The 25,300-nt window shown below is 39.3% G+C and overlaps 3 protein-coding genes across 5 annotated transcripts; all 3 read right to left on the bottom strand.

The window, feature by feature from the left end:
- Positions 1 to 234: 234 nt before the first annotated feature.
- LOC144710917 (uncharacterized) lies at positions 235 to 738 on the bottom strand. Its single transcript, XM_078584760.1, has one exon. It carries the CDS (start codon positions 736 to 738, stop codon positions 235 to 237), a length of 504 nt encoding a protein of 167 aa, XP_078440886.1.
- Positions 739 to 3,690: 2,952 nt separating this feature from the next.
- On the bottom strand, positions 3,691 to 5,567 carry LOC144710843 (2-Cys peroxiredoxin BAS1, chloroplastic-like). The gene is made up of 7 exons (XM_078584670.1): positions 5,279 to 5,567; positions 4,995 to 5,069; positions 4,729 to 4,810; positions 4,567 to 4,646; positions 4,303 to 4,428; positions 4,086 to 4,199; positions 3,691 to 3,994 (listed from the first exon to the last, which is right to left on the bottom strand). The coding sequence occupies exons 1-7, from the start codon at positions 5,492 to 5,494 to the stop codon at positions 3,878 to 3,880; spliced, it is 810 nt and encodes a 269-aa protein (XP_078440796.1). The 5' UTR covers positions 5,495 to 5,567; the 3' UTR covers positions 3,691 to 3,877.
- A 98-nt stretch (positions 5,568 to 5,665) lies between these two features.
- LOC144710845 (putative HVA22-like protein g) lies at positions 5,666 to 7,186 on the bottom strand. 3 transcript variants are annotated; one of them, XM_078584671.1, is made up of 6 exons: positions 7,027 to 7,186; positions 6,796 to 6,948; positions 6,614 to 6,712; positions 6,449 to 6,505; positions 6,320 to 6,383; positions 5,666 to 6,094 (listed from the first exon to the last, which is right to left on the bottom strand). In XM_078584671.1, exons 2-6 carry the CDS (start codon positions 6,825 to 6,827, stop codon positions 5,723 to 5,725), a joined length of 624 nt encoding a protein of 207 aa, XP_078440797.1. In that variant the 5' UTR covers positions 6,828 to 6,948; positions 7,027 to 7,186; the 3' UTR covers positions 5,666 to 5,722. The 3 variants fall into 3 exon arrangements, with proteins under 3 accessions (XP_078440797.1, XP_078440798.1, XP_078440799.1); XM_078584672.1 differs by having other exon boundaries at positions 7,012 to 7,180; XM_078584673.1 differs by having other exon boundaries at positions 7,016 to 7,180.
- Positions 7,187 to 25,300: the final 18,114 nt, after the last annotated feature.

Below are 25,300 nucleotides of genomic sequence, written 5' to 3'. Positions count from 1 at the left end.
ACTTAATACAAGCACGTGATAATCAATGTAGTTCATTTGTTAGCTATCACAGTCAACACAGCACTACGGAATAAATGAGCTAAGAACACTCTTACACTTGGGAGATTATATACAAACCGGGAGTCAACATCTTGGGCTATTGCGTGAACAACCGATCTGAAGGAACGCACGTCAGCGGGGGATTAAAAAAAAAAAGAGAGGATCGCAGGAAGAGTAGGCGAGAAAGAATAAGCGCTAGCCAGCGGACAGGTGGCGACGACGATCGATCTCTTGAGCCACCAACAGCGAGTCATACGGCGGCGGCTCGAAGAGACAGGGAGAAGCGCAGGGAGTGGCGAAGGGCGTGGGCAGGACCGGCGGCGACGCCCAGCCGCAGCCCACGTCCGGCTCGGTTCCTTCTGTCTCCCCCTCCTTGATCGTAAACAGCGCTCTCGACTGGTACATCTCCCGCCACTTGTCGAGCTCAGCGTCTACGTCGGCCGCCGGCGCCGCCAGAGCCTTCCGGTGGACGACCGAAGCGGGCTCCACGCGTGACTGGCTCTTCCAGCAGAAGAGTTGGAGGAGGAGAAGCTTCTTTGAAGAAGGCCTTGCCGAGATCCGACCTTCTTCTTCTTCTTCCGCCGCTTCTTCTCTCTTCCGGCGATACCAGAGCAGATACACGAGCTCCGCCGCCAGCGCCACCAGGCACACTAGAAAGACGATGACCAGGGCCAGGCCCAGCTTCGTCACCCCTCTCATACTCCCCCCTCCGCCAGAAGAAGAACAAGTTATTGAGAGTAAGATAACGAAGAGGAGGCCGATAAGAGAGATAGAGCGTCAGTCTGAGAGAGAAAAAAAAGGAAGCCAATGAGAGAGGAGGAGCCAGGATAGGGAGAGAGAAAGAGGGAGAGTGAGCGACGAAGCCAATAAGAGAGAGGAAAAGAGCTGGAGAAGAAGAATAAGAAGGGAGAGAGAGAAGAGGTCAATTACAGAGAGAGAGAGTTCAATGCGAGGGAGAGGCGAGAGGTGGGTTGGGGCGGCGTTAGTGTATGTTAGTGGGGATGGGACTAGAGAATTCATGGGGACTTTATGGCCGCGGGTCACGTGAGATAGAAGCGCGCGATATGGGGGGGGGAGGGGGGGGAGAGAGTGGGGGGGTCCACGTGCACCGCGGATATGCAACGATCGAGAGGCCAAGCGCGAAGCGAGGTTGGATGGTCCCTTTCATTATTCTTTGTATTTCCCCTCACACCTCGCCATTTCTGGTCTACTTATTGTCACCGCCGCTGTTGCTTCTGGCGACGGTCCCCTGCCTGAAGACCGCCGCCTATCCCCGCCAGGGCCGCAAGGTTGTCTCCACGCCAAGCAATTGGGAGACTCGACTAGATGTGAGACACGATTAGGGAAGGTCTTGGTCCGGTGTCAGTCTAGTTTTAGCAGAAACCTAAACCTAGAACTGCAGTTAGGTCGGCTTAGTAAATGTCATGTTGACTAACCAATGTCAAAGTCAAAGTTAAAAATTCAACGGCATGGCATTAAACAAAAAATTAAGGGTTCAAAGTTAATATTTAATATCAACTTACAATATATCAAAGTAAATCTTGACATGAATTTCCCTGTGAGGAACATTGTATTAAGCCAATCATGAAAAACATAAGATTCACCTTTCAATGGATCCCACTAAACTTGGTCTCCCTTTCAAGTTAATTACCTTTCTCAAGGTGGATGGAAAATAATGTACAACTATAGAATGTGGGGGCATCAGAAACATTGGTTCTAATTAGAGAGGGAGGAGGAGAGGGTAAAAAGGAAATAGAGTGATGTGGATAGAGGGAAAGGTTAACAGAGAAAGAGATAGAGTTAGAGAGAGGAGATAGTGGACATATGTGTTGGATATGTCTATCCTAATTGACTGTGTAGTATGTCATTGTACATTTTTTGTCTTCAATGAACTGGTCACCTTTGTTCATGCCTTCTTTTATAATTTTTCCATGCATTATTATGAGATTCTATGTAGGCATGATGCTGATGCATGACCAAACCCACCACATGTATAATACCATTGATTTAGCATGTCTTGCTAAGGTTGAGATTCAGTCAACGCTTTTAAGAGACCATGTGATGTGTTGGAAACTATAGTAGGTGAGGCTTGAGTTGAAGGTAGACAACGACGTTGTTGATTCAGAGGGCCTTCTAAAAATTTTCTCATCTGATGATCTCTTAGAAAAAATGTATTTTTGAGTGCCCAAAGAGGCCCCTAACTTGGGATTGGGCTCCAATCTTCTCCAATTGAGACTTCAGGATTAAGGATGATTTCATGTAGAATAAGGGCAATACATTTATCATATTTAAACAATGTTTGGTATGCTTCTTAAGTCCCCATGTGATGAAGGCCATGCTCTCTTAGTACAGGATCTTGTAAGCTGGTACAAAAATGAGATAGTGCTACAGAAGGATCCAACAAAAGACGGCAAGTACACATTAAATCGTGAAATTCCATTATGTATTTGTGGGAACTTTTATTTCCGTTTGCAATATGCTTCCATAAATTGATGAGACGGGATTGATATACTTCAGATGTGGATTTTTCTTGGTGGCCCACATAGTCACGAGTTGTTCTCTTTGTTGGTTGAGATATTCCTCAAGATTTCTTCCATTAAATTTTTGCTGCCCCTCATTATTTGAGGTTAAGAAGCAATAACTTATGAGCCTCAGTTATATGTGTCCATCTAGGGCCCTAGTATTCGTTAAGGCCCTTGAACCCATTGAAAGCCTGTGCCTCGTTGTTGACACTTTGATAGTCCTAGTCATCTTGCTCATAGTGAGCATAATTCTCTATCAGTGCCGACATGACTTCACACCAGCAAAGGGTTTTAGACAATCTCTCATTCTTGCTTGCAGATCATTTCAATCATTATAAATTGACAATTCGACTAATCCTTGATGAGCTTCTTCTAAAAGCAGTAAATGAATACCGAATATTGCAATCCATCTGTCAACGACGAGGGCGGCTGCTAAATGTCACCCCCTGCCCCTTTTGGCCATGAAATGACATTATCACAAGGGCACTGGGTGGTTTATGAGGTACATCTCTCTCTCTCTCTCCATCTATCTATCTCTATCTTTCTCTCCCTCCCTCTCTCTATCTTTATCTGTATTTCTATCTCTCTCTATCAATCTATGTATCGATCTTTGTATATACCTCCCTCCCTCTCCCTATCTACCCATCTATTTTGTACATATTACTCTTTCTCTCTTATCCTCTCTCAGAGGGGGCTGAGTCCATTACTTTATGATGTACATCTCCCGCTCATTTTCTATCTTTATCTCGCGCGCGTCCCCCCTTTTTTCTCTCTTTATATTTGTCTCTCTCCTTATCTATCTTTATCTCTCTCTCTTCCCCCCTTCTCTCTCTTTATCTTTATCCCTCTCCCCCTTCCATCCTCTATCTATCTATCTATCTCTATATCTGCCTCACTCCCTCCCTCTCTATCTTTATCTATATTTCTATCTCTTCCTCAATTCCCTCTATATATCTTCCCTCCGTCCATCTCAATGTTTATCTCTTTCCTATCTACCTTTATCTTTCTCTCTCTCTCTCTCCATTTCCCCCTCCCTCCTTGTCCCTATCTATCCATCTATCTTTCTATGTAATACTCTCTCTCTCTCTCTCCTACCCTCCATTTATGTCTCTCTCTCCGGAGGGCATCATCGGCATCATTGTCTCTTTGGAAAGAGAAATGGGCTCACCCCATTATGGTTTAAACTACAACAGAAAAATCAATGAAGAAAAACTGCAAAAAGAAGTGTACTCATTCACCAAAACCCACAAAAAGGCAGAGAGACGGAGGTTATTTCATCATTTGGGGCTCCCACTGAATGGACGGCTCCGATCGTCTCAGATGGCGGCGAAGTACTCCTTGCTGAGCTTCGGGTCCGGCTTCATGGACTTGTCCCCGGGCTTCCATCCTGCCGGGCAGACCTCGTCGGGGTTCTCTTGCACGTACTGAAGCGCCTGGAAATGAACATACAGACCAAGTTTTAATATTTTATTCTCCGGAAATGAATCTTATATTTATATAGATCAGCATGGTTCAACTATGCACCTGGAGAGTTCTCAAGGTCTCATCAACGCTCCGGCCGATGGCGAGGTTGTTGATGGTGGAGTGCTGGATGACCCCCTCCTTGTCGATGATGAAGAGCCCGCGAAGAGCAACTCCCTGTCGATTTTCCCACATGAAAAAATAATTAAATTTAACCGAGGAGTTTGATAATTAATCTTTGGAAATAATTTGCAGATCTGGACGAGAACTTCAACCGAACCTGGCTGGGAATCAAGACTCCGTAAGCATCGGAGATCGATTTGGTCACATCCGACACCAACGGGTAGTTCAAATCTCCGAGACCGCCGGACTTCCTGTCGGTTTGGACCCAAGCGAGATGGGAGAACTGCGATTTTCAGAGGAACAGAGTCTCACTTAGTTCACGATTAAGAGCGGAGTGATTGGCTACTTCTTCAAAAATTGTATTCATAAATAAGTATTTGCGTTAGCCTTTAACAAAAGTAAAAAAGATGAAACCACTTACGACACTGTCGATCGAGACCCCCAGAATCTCAGTGTTCAGCTTCTCAAACTCCGCGTATCGGTCGCTGAAGGCGGTGATCTCTGCAGCGCATAAATCGACGAGATTCAGCCAGATAAAGCTAGTTAATTTGATTTTTTCGCTAGGTTTAGTGCATGGACTAACCCGTGGGACAAACGAAGGTGAAATCAAGCGGGTAGAAGAATAGGATCACGTACTTCTTCCCGATGTAGTCGGAGAGTTTGACCTGTAAAAATAAATACGATACAAACGAGATCGCGATGAACAATGTAGCAGAAATAGTATTATTCAAACAATGTAGCAAAAACGAATTCAAACCAAACGAAAGAGAAGTCTGCCGTCTCAAAAAAATAGAGGTCAACCGCGCGCTTAATCTAAAATTGGGGAAGTAAACGAAAAGAGCATTATACATTGATGAATTCCTGATCGAAGACGGCCTCCGCTTCGAAATCCGGCGCGCGGTTCCCCACGAGCGGCAGCTTGCTCTGCACGAAGCAAGAACGGAAAGACCATCGATCAGCAAAGAAACAGCGAATAAGCCAAGAAAAACATCCAAAAAAAAAGGCTAAGAGGAATGAAACCCAAAGAAAACAACGATAAAACCAAGATCTTCAACAGGAAGGGAATTAAGAAGACAACCTGCATTGGAGCCCTAGCTCTCAAAACCCGCAATTAAAGGGAGAAGAAGACTTACCGCATTGACGGAGAAGCTCCTCTTGGCGGAAGCGGACCGGAGGGAAGAGCTCGACCTGGCAGAGCGAAGAGCGTTCCTCCCGAGAGCGTGCAAGCTCCTAGAAGCGAGAGGGACCTGGGAGAAGACTCTTGGAGCAGCCAGCGAGGCCACCGGGGCCTTGCCGGAGAAGGCGCCGCCGGCGTTGGAGGAGATGATCGACGACGCCGCGCAAGCCATGGCCGCCCAGTACCCTATCCCCTGCTCAAACTCCCCCCACAAAGAACCCGCTCACGCCGACCAGACAATTATATCCTCGAACGGATAGGCTTTTAATGGCGCCGCTCGCCGCGAGCCCCAGATCGGATCACGGAACGGACGGCCGGATTCTCTCCCCCTTTCAAAGAAGAATTAACAAATTCACCAAAACATTAAAAAAAAATCACACATTTGATCCATGTACAGTGGTCAGTTCGCTGCGGTGGCTTTCATCTCCTGGACCAGGCGCTCGATCTCGGCGATCCCGTCGAGTTTCTCCTCCTGGGTAGGTGGGCGGTGGCCCGGCCGCGGCCTGGCGGCGCCGCCAGGGTCGTGGCGGCGCAGCGGCGGCTCCGCCTGCGGGGAGGGAGAAGTGGGCGGCGGCGCTGCTCCGGCCGCTTGTCTGAGCACGTACTGGAGGAGATCGAAGGCCAGCGACTGGCCCCTGTCGGTGAAGTTTCTGACGTAGAACATCAGCCACTCCCCAGATCTTTGGCTGATCTCTAGAAGCTTCCTGTTGATCCCCGACTCGTGCACCGCCAGAAATGGGTACACGAACTTGTTGTACACGTACCACGCCCCCTGAATACCGATCGATCAATCAATCAGTAAATTCTTCGTGGACACTCTCGATTCAGTATTGGCGGTCTCGAGAGTTTGATCGACTAGCAGAATTCTGGATTTTTTCGCTTTTGTGCTTTGGGGGTTGAGAATTTTATTGTTCTGGTTCGCCGGATATGAATTGATTCTTTCGAAGGATGATTTTAAAGAATGGGCGGTGAAATTGTGGAAAGGAGTTGGACTTGCCTGAGTTCTTGGATGCCACAGATAAATGATGAAGGCGAGTTTTGCTTCGCTGTAGAACGGTAGCCTGCGGCGGATTGCTGGAATCAAATAATGTGTTTTGGGACGAAGGAAAAGGTCAGAGGTAATTACCACGACACGAAGAGATCGCCGAATTTCTCAAACGCTGTCAAGAGTCCCAATATAATCCTACAATTCGAATCAGACGATTCGGTTATGGTGAAGAACTCGAAGAATATTGAGATTTCGAAATTCGTCGGTTAACCGCACGGTTATGAGATAGATCTGAAGGCGCACCAGTATTGGCACCAGAATCGAAACAACTCGATTTGCGGCCTGTTATGTTCGATCGTTCGAAAGCATTCGAATGCCGGATACGCGTACCCAAGCATAAGTCTGCAAAACATAATTAAGATGAGAGTGACGTTGCTTCCTCCAAATGTTGAATAGATTCCAAATAGAACGCGTCGAGAACTTACACCAGAATGGATGTGACGAATTCCCCAAGCATGTTTTCCCAAACAAGTCGATCCTTAATCTTACCTTCGATCTATGTACGCAGGCCTTCAAAACTTCGTCGCGCTACAGATCAAGAGAGAGAGAGGTTGCTTCTGGGGGGGGAACCGTCGAATCTGAAAATTAGGAGGAATTTATTGAGTGAGGGAATGAAATCGGGATTGAATTGGTGGGAAGACTTGCACAAGACGAACGTCGCGGCTTCTCGGCTTCTTCTTCTCCTTCATCTTCTTCTTCCTCTCCCTCACGTCACCCTCTTCGACTGAGGAAGAAACCAGCACGCTCTTTTGGAGAGTAAATGTCAATTATACCCTTAATAGGGCGCTATATATACCGCCCGCCGTTATCTATGGTTTGACATTTACGGGGGGTAATATGGAGATTCGGCTCACTCGTTTCCTGTTTGACGCAGTTCATGAGCAGAGCCGTAGCCAAGTGTTTAGATATTTGAATATTGGGCTAAACATTTATCTGCTAATTTGACGCGTTATTAGCGATTCTATGATTGTCATTTTCAAAACCCATTTGACATTTGGAGGTTACTTCTTTGAATGTTAGGAGGAAATTTCATATAAAAAACTGTATCTGCCTGTTCTATTCAATTGACCAAGTGAGATTCCACCGGTCTACCGACAAGGTCAACGTCGCCTATCTTGTTAGGCAGGTGAACGCCAGGGCTTCATCGAACGGCTGACAGATGCTCGATCCGACGGTCGGACTGATTTCATGGGTTGGTTGATTTATTGTAAACACGGTTTATTGTAAACATGATCCTGATCGAATCCTCGAGTACAGTAGTCGATTTTAGATCGGTTGATAGATTCATCGGATCGGCAACCCGAAGTGATAAAAGAACCAAAAACACGATCCGATCGTTTTTCTCTGGCGAAACGAACTTTGATCCGTCCTTCTCTCTCACTCTCTCTCTCTCTCTCTCTCACCGTCTGTCTCCTCCGTGTCTCTCTTTCTCTCTCTCGGTGTCTCCCTTTCTCTCTTTCCGTGTCTCTTTCTCTCTCTTCCCCTCTCCCTCTTGCTCTCTCTCCCCGTGTCCCTTTTGTAGAGAATTCTCGACAGAGTCGAAGAAGAAGAAGAAGAAATGAAGTGGAGAAGAAGAAGAAAGAAAGAAGATGAGAAGGAAGAACGACAACCAACAATCTTGGATTCAGATTGTTTATTAATCCTCAAAGTTGACAGTCGATGTTGGTTTGTATTTATAGTCATAGTGTGATACTATAAATAGTAATTTCCGTTTTAATCATAGCCATTATAACTACGTAACGGCTATGTTAAAACAAATTCTGGCCGTTAGATCAACGGGAAGTTTCCTGTTTAAATGTTCCTATTCTACGTTTAATCCTGACCGCTAGATTGAATCCTGATCGATGTGAAATCCTATATTTAATCCTAGCCGTCTATTCTCATAACGAGTATATAGATATTTGGATTTTAACTAAATAATGGATTAAAAATCCTACAGGTCTCTGTGTCGTCGCCGTCGCTGGTTTGTCTGATCCGGCATTCCTCAACACTTTCTTTCTATCTACCCCTCTCTCTTGTTCGCGTACCGTCTCTCTTTCTCTCTCCTGTGCTCTCTCTCTCACCGTCTCTCTTTCTCTCTCCTATGCTCTCTCTCACCGTCTCTCTTTCTCTCTCCTATGCTCTCTCTCACCGTCTCTCTTTCTCTCTCCTGTGCTCTCTCTCTCACCGTCTCTCTTTCTCTCTCCTGTGCTCTCTCTTACCGTCTCTCTTTCTCTCCTGTGCTCTCTCTCTTACCGTCTCCCTTTCTCTCTCCGGTGCTCTCTCTCACCGTCTCTCTTTCTCTCTCCTGTGCTCTCTCTCACCGTCTCCCTTTCTCTCTCCGGTGCTCTCTCTCACCGTCTCTCTTTCTCTCTCCTGTGCTCTCTCTCACCGTCTCCCTTTCTCTCTCCGGTGCTCTCTCTCACCGTCTCTCTTTCTCTCTCCTGTGCTCTCTCTCACCGTCTCTCTTTCTCTCTCCTGTGCTCTCTCTCACCGTCTCCCTTTCTCTCTCCTGTGCTCTCTCTCACTGTCTCTCTTTCTCTCTCCTGTGCTCTCTCTCACTGTCTCCCTTTCTCTCTCCTGTGCTTTCTCTCTCGCCGTCTCTCGTCCTTTCTCTTCCACCCCCTCTCACCGTCTCTCTTTCTCTCTCTTCCTCCCCTTGTGAAGAATCTTCGAATCTTGAAGAAAGAAGAGAGATAGAAGAAGGAAAGGAAGAAGAAAGAAAGAAGAACCGTCACTGAGTTGCACTAATTCAATTCCCAAAAAATAATGAGCTGGACCTAAATTTTTGATAGTGAAAGTGCTTTGTAGTTGTTGAACTAAATCACTGATTGTGGAAGTACAAGGTGAGATAACAAGTATATCATCAACATATATTAAAACAAAAACAGTTTTAGTTTGGGATACTTTAAAGAACAAGGATGTGTTAGTTTTAGAACCCATAAAATCGAGTGTAGTGAGAAATTGGGTCAACTTGGGTGATTGTTTTAAACCTTAGATAGATTTCCGAAGAAGACACACATGATTCAGAATATTGGAATCTTTGATAAGTGTCTTCGGTGATTGGAAGTACATGATTCAGAGAATATTAGGTGATTGGAAGTACATGTAAACCATTTCAGATAAGTTTCCATGCAAGAATGCATTAGAGACATCAAGTTGGTGTATTGCCCAATTATTGCTAATAGCAATTGAGAGCAACAACCGTATTGTGGTATGCTTGATCGCATGACTAAATGTTTCTGTAAAATCAAAACCTTCTTGTTGAGTGTATCCCTTTGCAACAAGCCTAGCTTTATACTTATCAATAACACATCTTGGTTTATATTTAACTTAAACCCACTTGCATCCTATCACATGTAAGTTGGGATTTCAGGGAGCTAATTCCCAAGTTTGATTTTGCAACAATGCTCTCATTTCCTCTTTCATGGCATGTATCCATTCAGGGCTTTTAGATGCAATGCTATATGAATGAGGTTCCACGACATTGGGCATATAAGTAACATGGCATTGGGGCATAGGATGTCTAACAACAGTAAAAGATAGACATTTTTGTTTAGAGTGTTGGTCAGTAAGTTTTGGTCATCCTGCAAGTAAATATCCTTAACAACCCTTGTTTTTAGAAGATCTCCTGGTTCAGGAGAATAATATAAAGTGGATAAGATTGGTAGTTCAGATTCTGAGGGATCATTAGGATCGAACAGCTGAATAGACATTGAGCCATGAGATTCTGGCTCAATCAATTGAGTTCCTGATTCCGCAGATGAAGATTAAACAATTTTTGTATCTATGTTACTGGTGGGAGAGAGATCATTAGTTGTAGAGGCATGAGAATTTAAATCATCGGCTATATCTGAAGAGTTTGTATGATCAGAACTAGTATAGAAAGAACCAAGTATTCCGTTGCTCTGAATACTTGTATTAATTTGAGTAAACGGAAATAATTCTTCAAAAAATATAACATATCTAGAAATAAATAACTTACCTATATGGAGAGACAAACATCGATATCCGAGATGCAAGGCGAAGTATCCTAAAAATACACACTTCTCTGATCTGGGATCAAGTTTATGTTTTGCATATGGTCTAAGGTATGGATAGCATAAGCACCCTAATGTTTTGAGAACAGTATAATCAGGTGGAAAATTGAAAAGAATTTCATAGGGAGACTTATTTTTCAAAACAGGAGTAGTCAAAAAATTTATGAGAAATGCTGCTGTCACAACAGCTTCATCCCAGATTTGCTTAGGTGTTCTGGCTTGATGAAGTAGTGCGAGAGTTGTTTCTATTAGATGTCTATGTTTGCGCTCTACGGTTCCGTTTTGTTCAGGAGTGTGGGAACAGTACACTCTGTGAACATTGCCTTGGGTTTTGAGATGGGTATGGAGAGATCGGTACTCTCCTCCCCAATATGATTTTAAGTATTTAATTTTCGAATAAAATTGCCTTTCAACTTGTTTTTGAAATGTAATAAACGAACTTAGTTGATCACTTTTTATTTTTAAAGGATAAAGCCAGACATATTTACTGAAATCGTCCACGAAAACAACAAAGTAAGAAAAACCTGAATGACAGATAAAGGAGCTGGTCCCCATGAATCGGAATGAATTATTTCAAGGCACTTAGTTGAATGATGCATAGTACAATAAAAATGAAGTTTTTGAGATTTTGAGATGTTACATGAATCGCAAAAAAAATGTCTTCTGGTATGTAAAACAGGGAGACCATAGTTTTGAATTAAAACTTTCAATGTTTTGAATTGAGGATGTACCAATCTATGATGCCAAGTTGTTTCAGAGGTTCTTTCCCCAATGTAAGTGGTTTTAGGGAGTTGATTATCCAAGTAGTAGAGTCCATTTCTAGTTGTCCCTCGGAGAAGAATCCTGTTGGTGACTTTGTCCTTCACAAGACAAAAAGAGTCATGAAATTCAACAAAAAACATTATTATCTGAGGTTAATGTTTGAATCGACAAAATTTTTTTAGTAATGGATGGCACATGAGGTATACTTTTTAGAAAGAGAGTTATAACATAAGTAGTTATTTTCAAATTACCAATTGCTAGAATATTCAAACATGTGCCATTACCTATTTGGAGATGATCATTTCCTTGATAGGTTTGAGTTTGTTGCATAGAGTTCGGGTCAGCTGTAACATGATGGGTGGCTTCGCTGTTTGGATACTGATGGCGCATGCCATCGAAGATCGTCGACGACGTTGTCCGTGCCGGCCGCCACCATCGTCGAAGATCGGGTGACATCGTTTGATTTATCACATTTTGTTTTCTTCGTCGTTCTTTCTCGTGTTTCGTGTTTTTCTCGACTCGTTGTTGTGTTTACGTCACAATCGCGACGCGTCGGTATGTCCTTTGTCGTCGTCACGGGGAGGGCTCCTTAGCCATTTTGGACCCTCTCCCTTGTGCCCTTGTTTCTTTCTTTTCTTTTCTTTTTATTTTAATTTCCCTCTTTATCTTATAATGAGGAGGCTCATTATATAAGGGCCCCCTTAATGGACCCTTTCTTCCCCCCTTGTCGACCCCAATTGGGGGCCCACTAACCTCTCCCCTTTATAAGGGAAGAGGGGGCGCCCTAAACGTTCAGACCAGGAATTAAGCAATTGGAGTTGTTCTTTGTTCTTGGTCTAATTCCCCCCTCCAGCGAGAGAAATCAACAAAGGGGGGAAGAGGAGGAGATCGTTGAAGCAACCAGAGAGGAAGATTATTCGAACAGAAGGGGATAAATGATTTCACGATCGCCCCTTTCCCTTCCATGTACCACTTAATCTGCAAAAAAAAAAAATTCATACCTCTTTGAATCAAGAAATTGTGGAGAAAACTAAGAATTATACCTGCGGTTCTGAGAACTTGTGACCAGGGTAGGAAGCCAAGCTGGCCAGCTTATACCTTGTATTCAAAAACAAGGTACAAGCTGCATGACATCCGGGAAGCTACCAGCCCCTCTAATTTTATAATGTTGGGATGATCAAGCCACCGAAGCATATGAATCAAGCCGTCGAAGCTCCATGTATTCCTTTCCTTGTTTATCGTCGCCAATGCCGCCCCCCCTCCCCGTGCTGCCCCTCCAAGGTGAGGAACCCCTGCACGTCCGCGAACAGCACGGCGAACGAGCCCACCGGCTCCGCCAGCTGCCGCAGCGCCGGCCAGGCCCAGTAGCGCAGCTGCTCTACCACCGCAGGTGACCGACAGCCAGAGCCAGCAACCACCAGCACAGCACCGCCAGCCGCGGGCAGTCCCCGGCGAGCCCCTGGCCATTTGTTGAACTTGTTCACACAGTTCGAATTAATTGCCGATCGAACACGAACGAACCAAATAGTTCGTTCGAAAATTTTATTTGAACACGAACAAAGTGTGAGAATTCTTGAATTCTCAATGGCGCTCAAGAACAAGAATGGAGATAGAAGAAAAGGAGTAGAGAGAGAGAGAGAGCGAAAATTGTATTTAGATCATTTGAATCCACAAACATTTATCAAATGTCCGTTCACATTTATATTACCATATAATAGTTTGTTATCAAAGTTTAAATCCTAGCCGTTATCCTAGTTATAACGGCTAGAACGAGAGTCATCCTAACCGTCAGTTTTTTACGTATCTAGATGAGATACTTACTGTCTATGCTTGATCCTATCTAGATTGAATCCTAGCCGTCTACATTCGATCCTATATTTAATCATGTCCGTCTAATCCTCTTAACGAGTATAAGCTACGTGTTCAATTCTTCTACCTAATCTTTTATTAAAAATCCTATTGGAGATCCGCTTTGCTGACGTGGCTGCCAAGTTGCTCACTCCTCTTCTTTGTATTTGTCCTCTTCATCCTTAACACGAAGGGTCTGTTAGATCGAACATTCGAACAGAACGGTTTGAATTAGCATTTGTTCATTTGAATCTTTCGATCAAGATTCGAACGATCAGATCCGATCCGATTCCCAATCCCAGAAAGAGTCTTTCTTCTCTCTATTACCATCTCTCTTTCTCTCTCTTTCTCTCTTGTGCTCTCTAACAGTTATTTATGATTCAAAAAATAAATTTTAGTTTAATTTTTTTGTCTTTGTAGAACAAGAAATAGCCTAGTGGTTTGTCTAACCCTGGGAATTTTTTAGTTTGCGAGTTTAATTCTCTACTAAACTTGGAGTTTATAAAAATAAAATTAATTAGGTTTTCAAAATCAGATCAATCGATGATTCAATCGGTGAAATGATGTTGGATTCATTCAATTGTCTGTTGAGTAGGCGAAATAACGGTTCATTAACTACTATATTATCTTTTATTTTTTCCACCAAAGCAATAACAAATGTTATATTTTTTGTTTCTTTAATAATAATTTGATGTGTCCGAGGCATAGGCCCCTTGATACATTGATGGGGAAGGCTGATCTAAAAATAATGGATGATATGAATGTCATTGGCCACTGCTTTTGAATGAGATTCTGTCATCCATATCATAGTGTCCTGGTTATGATGTTCAGTCCACAAACTTCTATTTGAGTATAAAACGATTCTCTTCCATCAGGAACCCAATTATCATGCTTTCCAGGTCAAATCCCAGGAAGGTGCAAGTTCAAACTGAGTGAGATCTCTTACATGGTTGACAATTTCACCAATCTTATAAATATTCAATTATTGATTCTAAAACATGTATTTTATGTTAGCAAGTATTAACATTTGGTGTATGATTCTACTACTTACAATGAATGAGAGTACTTGCCTCTAAATCATGTCACCTCATGACACGAATAATAATAACCTAATTAGTAAGGGTATCCATACATGAAAAAATGTGAAATCTAGTACATTTGGAGGGGGGTGAAACATGTTAATTTTTTCTATTGCTTTGTGTACCAAAATTTGATAGCTTTGGTAAAGAAAAAAAGATAGGGAACCGACTTGGAGTGCATACACATGTGTTTTCATGAATATTCAAAAGTATACTTTACAGCATATCATATAAAGTTAGTCAAATATTGGTGAATTAAATATGATCTAGGTTCTCCGGCCCATAATGGAGCTTGTGCATGAGGTCATACACGAGCTTGCACTCTGATATGACCCTTCCCTGGATGTACATGAGAAGGAGGAAGTACACAACTGTCACACATATTCGTCAATTCTCTAAATAAGGAGAGCTTTAGAACAATACACATCTTGCAATTCTGTTGTTGGGCTATCATGAGGAGCCTTTTGAGATTCTCCCACTTCTTGGTGGATGGAAAGTATATCCTCCCACTCTAGAGAATACTTAACAGATCTGGTAAATCTTTGTTCTATCTTCATCACCTTCAATATATTATTCTCCCATCATGGTATACATTTCTTGAGCTCTTGAATGAAAGGTTACCAGTTCTTGGAAACTTATTGGAGTTCTTGTCTCTGATTTGCTTCCCTAATGGCCACACTATAAGGGAGCATATCACACTTTTGTCATGCCACAAAAAGAGAGCCCAATCTTATGCCTACACCCCGAAATAATGCCATTTTATGGTATTTGAATCCAACTTAATATGTTAAGATGCAGGTGACAGGTGTAGAGTTGCAGTACAATAGTTGAGAGTTCAGTATTTAACTGTAATTTTAATAACTAAAAAAATAACATCATTCTTTTGATATTACATGATTTATTATTTTGATACTTAGATCTTTTATTAAGTTAATGTTGTAAAAGTTATAAATATGAACTTTAATATCAATAATAAGTAAATTTAAACAAAACATAGTCAAATGGATACATTATCAATGATCACCTCCTAATGCATAACAAATAATTACTCATAATTAGGAATTATTTTATTCATGTAAATAAAATTCAGATGTCAAAACTAAAAGTTGTGATCCTGTATCATCCACGGTGTATATTCCTAGAGAGTATATGTGTAAAAATGTTTTTTTTTATATTCAGCTTTTATTTCTTGATATATTTTATGAATTATTGGAAAATATAATTTATATTTTTAAGTGACAGGAAAATATAAAAATATTAATTCATTTTTCTGCAGAAATAACAGATGGGTGCGATAAGAACAATATGATGGTTCACCTTGAGAATTCCTCCAATGGAAACACAATCTTTCTTGAAAGATAGAATAATTGGAGAGAGACAGATATTAGAGTTGAATTGTAGTTATTTATGTATATCTGTTTTGGGTACGCCACAATTAGATGGAGAGAGAAGTAGATATATAGTGAGGGATGTCAGCGATACAATAACTATTTAGTATAATGAATGTGGGATTCTTACAATGAAGTCCAAAAGTACATGAAATCAATAAGTGAATTGCGATGAGATGATAATATGGATTTCTCTAGTCTTTAAAAATGTATTCCAAATACTCATATTCAAAGTATACTCAAGAATGACATCAAAATATTCAGATAGAATATTACGTATGATGAATATGGTCTATGATGAGTATGGTGAGTATGGCATATGTTGAGTATGATGAGTATGGCCTATGATGAATATGATGAGTATGGCCTATGATGAGTATGATGAATATGGCCTATGATGATTATGATATGGCCTATGATGAGATGATGAGTATGGTCTATGCTGAGTATGAGGAGTATGGCAAATCTTATGGTCACTAGCATGGAGACTCTAAGCATACATGGTGGGTGCTCTTTAGGTGAAATAATTATCTAAGTGGATCCATATGAATCCCTAAATAGATTCATGTCATTGTTATGTAAGTGGTCCTAAGACCTGAGACACCAAAGACGTATTATAAATGGATGATTCTATTTTGACTATGTTATGAGTTCCTATTTTTGGAATTCCAAACCATCTGAGCTCAGGCGCATCAGTAGGTTCACGAAGATGATTGACTGGTCAATATAAGATCATCTACATTGAGTATAGGAAATAGCTCAAGGAAAATGACGTGATGAAGCCCTTAGCCAAGGTAGAAGAGTATCACATCAGATTTCTCCAACGATTTCTTATCCAATGATTTCCCATTGCATTAGCACTGATTGGGATGACCCATAAGGGTGTCTCATAGTTGATCATGCCCTAAGTCATCCTACACGCATCAACCAGATGCATATGAAGTATTAATATGAGTTTTATGAAAAATACATTTGAAGTATACATAAGAGAAATCCAAAACAAATTCACCCCCCAATAATTCTTCAGGTGCCCGTCCTTCTTATACATCCCTCTATTGCTCCCCTCCCCTTCCGATGTGATTGGGGTAGTAAAATGACAATGGTGGATCAATAACGGGGATCATTAAGATGAAGGAGTGTATTCAACATGTTGAGGATCACATGGATGTATCAAGAGGCTACACACTTGAGCAGCTCAATAAGCCTCCCATAAGGAATCGAGAAATCATAACTTTAATCCTTTCCAAGATGATTTGATCATCATGTTTAATGGTCAATGTTGATTCTTGTATTCTTTTTTGCTTCATTAATTGTTGTAGTTTCATGTCAATCAGGAGCATAGAATCCACCATTTACTGTGAGCATAGTTAGTCGGAAGTAAGAGAAATATTAAGGAATTGAGAGTGTGTGAAATTTGATAAAGAACTTGGTGAAGGGAACATTAATCAGATTTACGTAAAAAATGTTGAGAAATAGAACATACTCAGTGAGTAGAAATAATTCAAGAAAAATTGTGAAGATATAGTTTGTACGAATATTTAAATATGTCTTTGACAAAAATAACTCAATAAAAAATAAAGAATAAGTAGAATATAATTATCTAGAAAAGCATGATGTGAAAATCATCAACATAATAAAATACAATGCACCTTAAAAATCCATCAAAATACCTTAAATTCTGTATGAATATTTAGTTTACCGATGTCAAAATATGTTTCTGGTATGTCTATCAGATATTTAATTTTTTTTTATGATAATAAATCAATAAAAATTGTGAGAGGCTATACAGTCGATTGATAGAAGATTTAGCATTTTCAAATATTTAAATATGATAAAAACAAAAAAATGATTACAATATAATTAAAATTAGAAACTAGTTAAAAATAATAAAATTAACTAAAAAAGTAAAAAAATCATCTATTTTGGACATTAGCATAACTGAATTTCACTTTGTGTGTATCATATTCAAAATTAAACATTTTAAACCAATCTTCTATTAATATATCAAAAACAAAACATAAGACAAATCTAAAGATATATGTGAGCAGTATTTCATGTTGTGATTCCTATCATCATATTAAATGTGTTTTTCTGAGACCGCCTTAACTTGTTTAGGGAATAATGTTCAACAATCTTTTTCCTTTATTGTGAGGTCTGTAATGGCTAAGGAAAAATTATTATGGTCCTTGATTGTTCTTGGCTTCAATAGAAGTTTTCATAGTCCAAGTAAAATCTAAACTCCAAATTCAGGACAAAATTCATGACAAGTAAAATGTTAAAATTCATGATCCTAATGATGGATTCATCATGTAAATCTAGCGAGTCATTATTGATAAATACCCATAAGTGAAATATTAATGTTATGCTAACAAAACTTTATAGAGTATGTAAATCAAATTAAAGAGCCCATAGATTCTTTGACCCATGAAAAATTGCAACATGCCTCCCAATTTGTGGGAATTATTATGGCATATTATCATATGGTATAAATTAATAAAACCTCTTCAATATAAAGGAGCATGCTAACATTTTATGGAGTTTATTACTATTTATTCATATATAAATTCCCTCTTGTCTCTTTCCTCTTACGAAATTCATACGTAGCTGAAAAATTTTGTGGTAAAAGGAAAAATGGACATTTAACTTTAAAGTCAAGTTGACATATACTGAAGAATATTGTGTATACTCCTTGCCTGCCTTCTTTCCCCTTACGTGGCATGATAATTCATCATGCTTTTCTTCGGATTGGCATGATAAGTTATTCAAACTTTTTATCTCACTTATTATACTGATGAGGTATTTTATAGATATTCCAATTAATAAATATTCTTCTCCATGATACATCATCTCAATTGTAGAATATTGTTACATTCTACACATCAAACTTGTGACAGGTATAGCTCTGTCATTGATGCTCTTGTATCAACCATCCTCTAAACTGTCACCTTCTTCTTGCCTCTTTGTCATACTCCACTATCCCATGCTCTTCAAGACAGATCCAATGCCAAACGACCCCACACTCGTCTGAATACAATGACTATGTTGTCGACTTACGAATCCAGAAAGATATCTAACTTCCTCATTCCAAAATTTATAATATTATTTGCTAAGGCACACTCAGAATGTGCCAAATGATGTGAGTATATTAATTGGTTAAGTATCTAAGCACTTGCAGTAGATTTTCAACCAAAGTAGGACAAATTTTTATCCTAATTCTATAGCTTTAAAGTTATTGTGATAAAATGTCAAAGTTTTTGCATTTAAATTTACTTTGTATTCAACCAATTAACAGTTTTGTCATATTTTTATAGTAGAAAAATATCATATCTTTTCATAAAGGGTGTATTTCCCATGATCCCTGTAAACATAGACCTACATATTCTCTTATGAAGGCTAAATACCGGGAAGCAGTCTGAAAGAATACATTTAAGATTAAAAGTCAACAATTTGACATGACAAAAACTAATACAGTGATCATGGTTTTGAAGCTTCAGATCTCTTCCAGTCAAATGGAGACATTATGAATCAAATAGTTTGACAAGAAAAATTTTCATTCTTAAAATTAAATAAGAAAATATCTCTGATATTTTTACTCAAATGTGATCAATACCAGCATAAAGATAATAATTGTGAATTATGATGAATTGAAAAATGTAAATGCCACAAAAAGTTCTCTCTGATTTTTTTTTCAGCTTTATTTGGTTCGTTTGGTGATTTCTATGAAGACTATATCAAATCAAATAGTCTGAAAGCATAAATTATTATTCTGCATTTAATTCAATTTTATTCAATCTGATCAAATTTGCGTAACTTTCACACCGAGCAACCTTTGTGCACTCAAAAGGTATATGGATGTTCCCTGTGTCTTTTAATATCTGAGTTATGGTTCCTTCTGAAACTGATAATAAAAAGTAAATTAAAAAATAGATGGAAACATAAAGGGTAAGAATGAATACTCCGAATGAATAGGATAAAACAACATTGTCAAAATACATTAAATAAATACTATTTTAAAAAATAAAAAATTAATAAATGTTCTAAGAGAATTAGCTTTAGTAATGGCAAAATATGCCTCTTTTTTTAAAAAAAAAGGAAAATACCATTGTATTGATATGATCATTGATGCCTCAGTTATTACCTTTTGAAATATTTGGATGCATCTGTTTGGTTTTTATTGGGCTTGGTCGATCATTTACACACAAAATCCAACAGAATCAATGCAAAATATATATTTAACTATACATTTAAGGACGATCTTATCACCTTGTGTGAAACTTGTTCCATCCTTTCTTTGCTCACTGAAAGAGTCTATTCAAGCCATTCTTCCTGGCCTCTAGATGTATGTAAGAGATCAATGGAACAATGGGTCTTATCATTTTCTTCTCCATCTCTTCTTGAAGATTTAGTTCCTCACAATCAAGTCTCATTAATAGAGTGAGTAGAGTAAGAAGAAGGACGTAAGGGAGGGCGCCTTGTTTTTCTGGAATGGGAACTTAGAATGCGTGACCCCCTCTAGTTTTAATTATTTTATACCTGTAAAAAATCCTTATAATTTTAAGTATATCCACCAACGTTCATGGATGTTTTGTGTGTGATAGTGCAAGTTCATGTATCACTCTATTTCATAATTTTAATGGCCTAATACTATGCACTGACTAAACTTATTAATTAATCACAAATTGATACGTTAATTTACTATCCTGTGGGGAGCCAAGCTATAATTTTTTCTCTAGAAGACACAGTAATGATTAAACTCTCTTGTGGATTCTTTATCATCTTCGGTTAAAATATATGTATAATCATTTATCTATGCAAGACTCTTGAATGACTTAGGGTATAGTTTCTATTTAATACTGATGTGTAATGGGGATCATGGAAGATTTTTTTCTCCAATATCACCAATACCGTGGACATGTATATAATTCATCAAATTCCTGAATTCAATCCCCTCATCTACTGAGGGTGGATGATCCTATCTTAACCATCAATCATCTTCGTGTACTTATTGCTATATCCCAAGCTTATACTTATTTTAATCTAGTGATTAGAGGCTCATAAATCGTATTCAAATCATAGCCCTCCATCCATTTGATGTCCTCATTTTCTCAAGTCAACGGACTGCTGATACGACTATGAAATGAATCAACTTGGTTGATGTTTAGGTAAAATACTATTCAGGGATTCATGAATATAAATTGAATGAACTCTTTCTCTTAAGAATAACCTTTATTCATCCATAGTATCTCTAACCTAATCGCCACATAATTACCATGCTTATTGTATAAGAGGTTCATATAGTGTTATTCTTTTTGGACAGTTTTATCTCTATTTTGGGTGTTTGTCGATTAGAAAAATCAATGATCATTGTATTCTGATGTCATAAGGAGTCACTAAGTTATTACACAAATTTGAGGTATTTATTTTAAACACCACACAAGAATAATAGTGAAATATATATTTATTTCAGCAAATTTAAAAATGATATTAAAGTGTGATATGCTTGAGGACTGATAATCAGGGAACTAGGCGTATAGATTAATGATACTAGGTCACTAACCTAGGTTGAGTAAGGAGTGACGGAGGCAGATTGCGTAGTTAATTTTAAATGTCGCTGTAAATTAATTTGCCTACAATAAAATAAGTCTGTTCAAAATAGAAACTTACTCAAGTGTATAGTGTGAGTAAGGTCGTCTCCACAAGGACTGGCCTTTAGAGAGATGTTCAATATTTGAGTTACTAGTTACTAAAAAAGGATAATGATAGTAAAACTACTAATGAGATAGTGGGTGCAGTGGCAGATCAATATCAAGTAAGTGATAGTGTATTTATTTATACTTAGAGATACCAGTAATAATAAAGAAATATGAGATGTATTAAGACTTTTGAGAAGTATTAGGTAGAATGATACGGTCAGAATGGAATTTTAACTAAGGTATAATGACATCTATGAATGAAGCAAAATATTACTTACTGGACTACTAGTAATTTCTATGAGAATATGAGTAGAATCTAAAGACAGTGGGATTAATAGTTGAGATGAGGGAGATAAGTTATATGGATAAGAGATGAGAATAAGGTTAGGAGGAAGTAAAGATCTCAGTATGAGTTTTGATGGATGAATATGATGATTACTAAGAGTTAAAAATGAGTTTAATAGCTACTATATAATGATATGTATATATGTATTTGTATTTTCTTTATGTATTTTATTGATTTTTAGGGTCCATTTTAGAGATAATAGTTGGTTTAGTCGAACACCCGAGAGGTGTTCGATCAAATGCTTGAAAGTAGGTCAGATTTTGGAAGATATTTAGGTTTATGTAATTTTTATATGTTTTTATATTATGTATATATAGTTTTATAGGAGAAAATTGAGGCAGAAGGGACATTCTGTCGAACGCCTGTGGGGTGTTCGACAGAATGCCCGAGAGTGGGTCGATTAAGAGAGAGATAAGTATTTTTATAAGTTTTTGGTCTCAAAAATAGGAAATAAAATTCCGTCAAAACCTGAGAAGTATTTGACGAAATGCCTTTGAGAAATCGATGTAAATGTATATATCTCGATTCGATAAGGTGAGTAAGGAGGAATGGGTATGTATATGGTTAGGTGCTTGAATACGCAATGTGTTCGATGGAATGTCAGAAAGAATTCTTTGAATAAATTTTATCAAACGATTTTCAATTCCTATGAAATTTTGAGTAAACTTTTTGTTGCTGTTAGTAACAAGTTACACTAGGGGATCTATCTACAAAAATTAAACCTCACCAAATGCCCTGATTCGAAGAGCAAGAGTGGTGGTGCTGGTGGCCGCCGCCGGGCCTCAGTTTAGTGGATCCCTTGCTCTCCTCCTCCGTCCGGGTATGATTCAATGATGGTCTGATCTTTGTGATCTTCTTGAGAGTCCTTTAAGCAGTTGAGGCGTGTAACGGCACCTCCACCAACCCCTGGGTCACCTTCAAGAGTCCTTCGCTGTCCCCCTTCTTTCCTGGGATGAGAGTTAAAAAATGAGTGTCAAAACCCCACTTTTAAAGGGTTGAGAGAGGTTCTCTCGACCCCTTGGGGGGTAGGCTTGATCCAACGGCCTTCTTGAGGTCGTTGGACTGGCCTGTGGTCCCTTGTCGGCGGCCCTCATCGGTCGGTCGACGAGGAGGATGGCTGGGGGCTCAAAAGTACAGGATTGCCCCTCAACTGTCACATTCTCCTCTTATTTGGGTCAATGGCAGCGATTAAATTGCAGCCCTGGACCCATTCTGATTGTTGTACCCCTCAGTTGCCTTGTCAATAGGCCTCGTCAGCTGCCCCGTCAGCTTCATTTGCTTTGATTCACCCGTCATGGGTCCTGTTTCCCTGTCAGCCTCCATCAACCAATCAAAGAATCTGAAAAATACTTGAAACAAATTAAAAAGATGGGATAGATCCCACCATCCAATCTTCTTTGAGAAGGTTGGATGGACAAGATCATATCCCTATACTTAAATAGGCCCAAAATGATACAGGCTTTGGGCCAGGTCAGCTCGAAGCCCAATCATTAATTCTTCCTAAAGACAAAAAGGATTGCGACCCATTGGTCCGTGATCAATTTCCTTATTTCGCGGCCGGGCCTGATGCGAGAGTAAAATAGATAATAGGATATGAATCCCAAATTGAAAAATGGAAAGATCTTTGATATTTTATAAATGTCGGCCTCTCTTTGCCTACTAAATCAAAACACTATATCTCCTTATAGGGTGATCTTGACTTCTCTGTGGGACTCTCGTGGGCCTGGCTGGTGGGCTTGCTATGGGTCTACTCTCGAGCTCCTTGTGCAACGGACTTCGCTGTCAGCTGGCCTGGCTTGAGCGCTCTGCACTCACTGGCTTGGCAGCTGGCTTGAGGGCCGTTGATTGGTCACTTAGTCTGGAAACAACCCCTTTTTTTAATGGTCACAAGCATTTTTCAAATGAAACAATAAACCCCGTTCTTTTCTTTAAGCACTGGATGGGATTTAAAAAATAAATATATGGAATTTGTCAGAATTTTCATAAAATAATGCATAGAGAGTAAGATTATAGTAGAATAAAGATAAATTAAGTAAAATGACGCATATTATGATGCTAGAATGTGTATAATTTTGCTACTAAAAATCCATTTATCATGGAGTTCCCTAGATTAAGAAATAAATTTATACTCTTCACTGATAGGAGAGTGAGAGTCGAACCATAGAGAGCACTAGACCAAATCTGAGTAGATTTAATCTAAAAACAGGTGTGTAAGAATTTTAGGAATTACATTCAATTTTATTTTGATTAAATGGGGCGTAAAATGAAAGTACATTATGATTTTACAAATTTAAATGAATTTTAATGATACAGAAACAAATTCAGGTAAGTTTAGAACTTGTTTTAGTGGTTTTTATATATTTTTGTAGATTTTTAGTCCAATTTAATTCATCCAAATTAAATGAGGAAGAAATTTAGAAGAAAATAACTACTCGTCGAACAAATCTTGCTCGAAAATGAATTTTGACCAAGGTTTGCAAGATTTTGTTTCACCCCACACTTGTGGAATCTGCCAAACATGAGTGGAATTGGGTTAGTTCTTTGGCCAAGAACACCCAATGCTCACAAGGCAGGTGGTCTAGAGAGAGAAAGAACCCCTAATCATAATTTCTACAACAAGAAATTAACATTAGTCAATATTTGCAATATGTTGCTTCACCCCACACTTCTGGGATCTGCCAAGTGTTGAATATGGAATTACATGTGTTTTTGGGCCAAGAACACCCAATTCCCACATGGCAGGTGGTCTAGTGCAAGAAAGAACCACTAATCTTGATTTCTACCACAAGAAGTCAAGATTAATCAAGGAGGAGAAGGGTAGAGAAAGAAAGAATTGGCTTACCTGGCTGGTATGCCTCTCCTTCCAACTCCACAAGCCTTGGGCGATTCACACTTGTTGATTCTTTGGCAGCTCCAATGTAGAGAGAGGAGGACTTCTTGGGAGAGGGAGTAGAGAGAGAAGGGTTTCTCTATCCCACCTAGGCCTTGTCAGTTCACCTTCCACTTGGCCCTCACTAACTCCCAGAATTGTGGAGAGAGAGAGAGAGAGGAAGAAAAGAATCTTCTCACCCGTTCACTAAAACTTCAAATAAAAATTCAGGATGTCTTTTTACAAAAATGTCTAAAGCATTTATAGGCATGCCTTGGATAATGTATCAATTTGATGGATGAGATTTAGGACAAGACGTAGGCCTATTAGTACCCCTTCCAGAAGATCTGAATCCTTTTAAAGGATCTCTTGGAGCACCTTCTTGGGTCTTCTCTCAAGAGGGAGGCCCATTAGCCCAATGAGATCTCCTTTGGCTTTATGAAGAGTCCCTTGGTCCTTCCGTGATAGAAATTTTCTTAGTCCTTAAAAAGATCCAAAATTCTCCAAAGAAGAGGTTATGTTCAGGCCACTTGGCTGATTGGCCAAGTGGGTCACAGTAAGTACAAAAAAACTATACTTTTAATACTATATAAAAGATGAATATATGCGGAGAGTTGTAAAATGATAATTCACTAAATGCACATGCTCCAAGTTAGGATTTAATATGAAATGTGAATAAACTGTGCCTTAGTGAACCCTTATTTAATACCTTTATATTGAGTTATCAACGACCAGATGGCCATCACCATTGCATAAAACCTGCCTCAAATATGTCTATCAATTATATTATTTATTTTATTATGATATAGATAGAGGAATTGCACAAATAGCTATTTTCTAAATTCCTAGGAGTCATTTTATCTTAAAATAATGAAAGTTGAGATCAGATGCTAATGAATTAAAAATTGAAATGAAAATAAGGAAAA

Source organism: Wolffia australiana, chromosome 13 (assembly GCF_029677425.1).
Source record: "Wolffia australiana isolate 7733 chromosome 13, ASM2967742v1".
NCBI classification, from domain to species: Eukaryota; Viridiplantae; Streptophyta; class Magnoliopsida; order Alismatales; family Araceae; genus Wolffia; species Wolffia australiana.
Note: the sequence above shows the minus strand (reverse complement) of the source record. Positions and strands in the feature narration are given on the sequence as shown.

Bases quoted from the DNA above. Each gene is read 5' to 3' on its own strand.
- LOC144710917 (XM_078584760.1), bottom strand. From the start codon at position 738: ATGAGAGGGGTGACGAAGCTGGGCCTGGCCCTGGTCATCGTCTTTCTA.
- LOC144710843 (XM_078584670.1), bottom strand. From the start codon at position 5,494: ATGGCTTGCGCGGCGTCGTCGATCATCTCCTCCAACGCCGGCGGCGCC. The intron at 4,647-4,728 runs GTTAGTCCATGC...TATGCGCTGCAG, and splicing joins CACCTTCGTTTGTCCCACGG to AGATCACCGCCTTCAGCGAC. The intron at 4,429-4,566 runs GTAAGTGGTTTC...TGAAAATCGCAG, and splicing joins GGGTCTCGATCGACAGTGTC to TTCTCCCATCTCGCTTGGGT.
- LOC144710845 (XM_078584671.1), bottom strand. From the start codon at position 6,827: ATGCTTGGGGAATTCGTCACATCCATTCTGGT. The intron at 6,713-6,795 runs GTAAGTTCTCGA...TATGTTTTGCAG, and splicing joins TTCGTCACATCCATTCTGGT to ACTTATGCTTGGGTACGCGT. The intron at 6,384-6,448 runs GTAATTACCTCT...AATCCGCCGCAG, and splicing joins GGCGATCTCTTCGTGTCGTG to GCTACCGTTCTACAGCGAAG.